The sequence below is a fragment of the Pygoscelis adeliae genome, unplaced genomic scaffold (genome assembly GCF_000699105.1).
Source record: "Pygoscelis adeliae isolate BGI_AS28 unplaced genomic scaffold, ASM69910v1 Scaffold343, whole genome shotgun sequence".
NCBI classification, from domain to species: domain Eukaryota; kingdom Metazoa; phylum Chordata; class Aves; order Sphenisciformes; family Spheniscidae; genus Pygoscelis; species Pygoscelis adeliae.
The window spans coordinates 417,822-419,471 of record NW_008824402.1 but is presented as its reverse complement, the minus strand read 5'-3'; the positions used below and the strand labels follow the sequence as shown (position 1 = coordinate 419,471).

The window sequence follows — 1,650 nt, the reverse complement described above, 5'->3', positions numbered from 1 at the left end:
GCCAGGCTGCAGGCCCCGGGCTGCAAACAGAGCAGCTTGTGTGCAGCCCCGTACCTGGGCAGCAGCGTCCCCCCAGCCCGCCAGGAACGGCTTCGTTCGGCTCCAGCACAGCCCCGAACGCGCTTGCTGGAGCGGCCGCACAAAGACCCGCTTGTGCTCGCTGCACCCACCCGGCCCTAAGCCAGCGCCGGGGGAGAGGAACCCCCCCGTGGGTGATGGGGACCGCGAGTGGCTGACCTGAGCTGATAGTCCCCCCTAGGATGCTCGGGGACCCTAAAAAGCTTTTGCTCCCCTCCCCGGAGGTTTTCCTTCAAGGAGGCTGAGCGAAACTGCTGGAGCGACCCATGAAATGTGTGTCCCAGGAGATTTGTGGCACCCAGCACCCATTTGCCTTTCAGTTCGCTGCGGCTGTACCGGGGCGAGGGGTCAGAGGTTGGCACAGACGCCTGTGGAGCCACATCTCCCCGTCTTTCTAGAAACCACTCCATCCTCTGGAGAAAACCTTTTTTTTTTTTTGAGTTTTGAGTTTTTTTTCCAGAGAGCTGAAGGCAGGAGGTGGTTGGAGATGGAGCTTTGCTCCATGGCTGATTTTCTTGCTGAGCTCTGCTCTGCCCTGCCTGGGCAAAGCCTGCAGGAGGGATGAGCTTCTCCACTTGCTGCGACCGTGCCGACGTCTCTGTCACTGGTGGTGGCAAAGACGGCCCTGCCTGCCCACGGGTGCTTTGGGCGGGATGGGGCGGTGCGCCGAGCCCCCGTCCTCATCTGCATGGAGTGAAACGCCAAGGAAAGGGGACACAGGGCACCATCTGGGTGGTGGTGCCAGGGAGAGTCACTGTGGGGCACAATGAGAGCAGGAGCATGGAGAGATGGGGTGGTTGGCACCACGTGGGGGCGGGATGTTGGGGATGGGGAGGGCAGAGATGGGGCTCAGACACCAGTAATGGCCTGAGGAATGGGGTGACACAGCTGGTCCTCGTGCCACTGGAAGGTGGTCTTGGGTAATCAGGAGATGGTCTCAGGTGGCTGGGAGATGGTCTTAGGTGACCAGGAATTGGTCTTGGATGGCCAGGAGATGGTCTTGGGTGACCAGGAGATGGCCTTAGGTGGCCAGGAGATGGCCTCAGGTGTCTGGGAGATCGTCTTGGGTGGCCAGGAGATGGTCTTGGATGACCAGGAGATGGTCTCAGTTGACCAGGAGGTGGTTTTGGGAACCAGGAGATGGTTTTGGGTGGCCAAGAGGGGCCCATCCTGCCTGTGGTGCAGCCCTACCTGGTGAGGGTCTGTGCCCATATGGCCTTGCTGCAGTGACCTGCCATAGGGACCTGGGGACACAGGGATGGGGCTGCACAGGGTCCCTGGGGGAGGATGTCACATGTGCCCTGGCCCTGTGGATCCCTGTGGGGGGACATCACGTATGTCCTCACCCTGAGGTGTGGGATGCAGCGTCCTCCTCCCAGGATGGGGACATTGATCACCCACGGTCAGTGGGGGCCAAGACCAGGGTCCGGTGTGGCTGAGGGGATGTGGGTGCCCCCCCATGCCCAACCACTTGCTGTGCCAGGCCCTGCTCAAACATCCTCTCCCCCCACAGCCTCGCCGGCAGCCACCTCGCCAGGATGAACGGGCCGGCCAACGTCAACCCTGCCGGCC

The 1,650-nt window shown here is 62.0% G+C and overlaps 1 protein-coding gene across 1 annotated transcript in view; it reads left to right on the top strand.

The window, feature by feature from the left end:
• Positions 1-1,009: 1,009 nt before the first annotated feature.
• The window catches only part of NAV1 (neuron navigator 1), a 78,050-nt gene continuing 77,409 nt past the window's right edge, over positions 1,010-1,650 (top strand). The window contains exons 1-2 of the mRNA XM_009320375.1: positions 1,010-1,272; positions 1,592-1,647. Coding sequence (XP_009318650.1) covers positions 1,010-1,272; positions 1,592-1,647 — 319 coding nt within the window. The remainder of the gene's footprint in view (positions 1,273-1,591; positions 1,648-1,650) is intronic.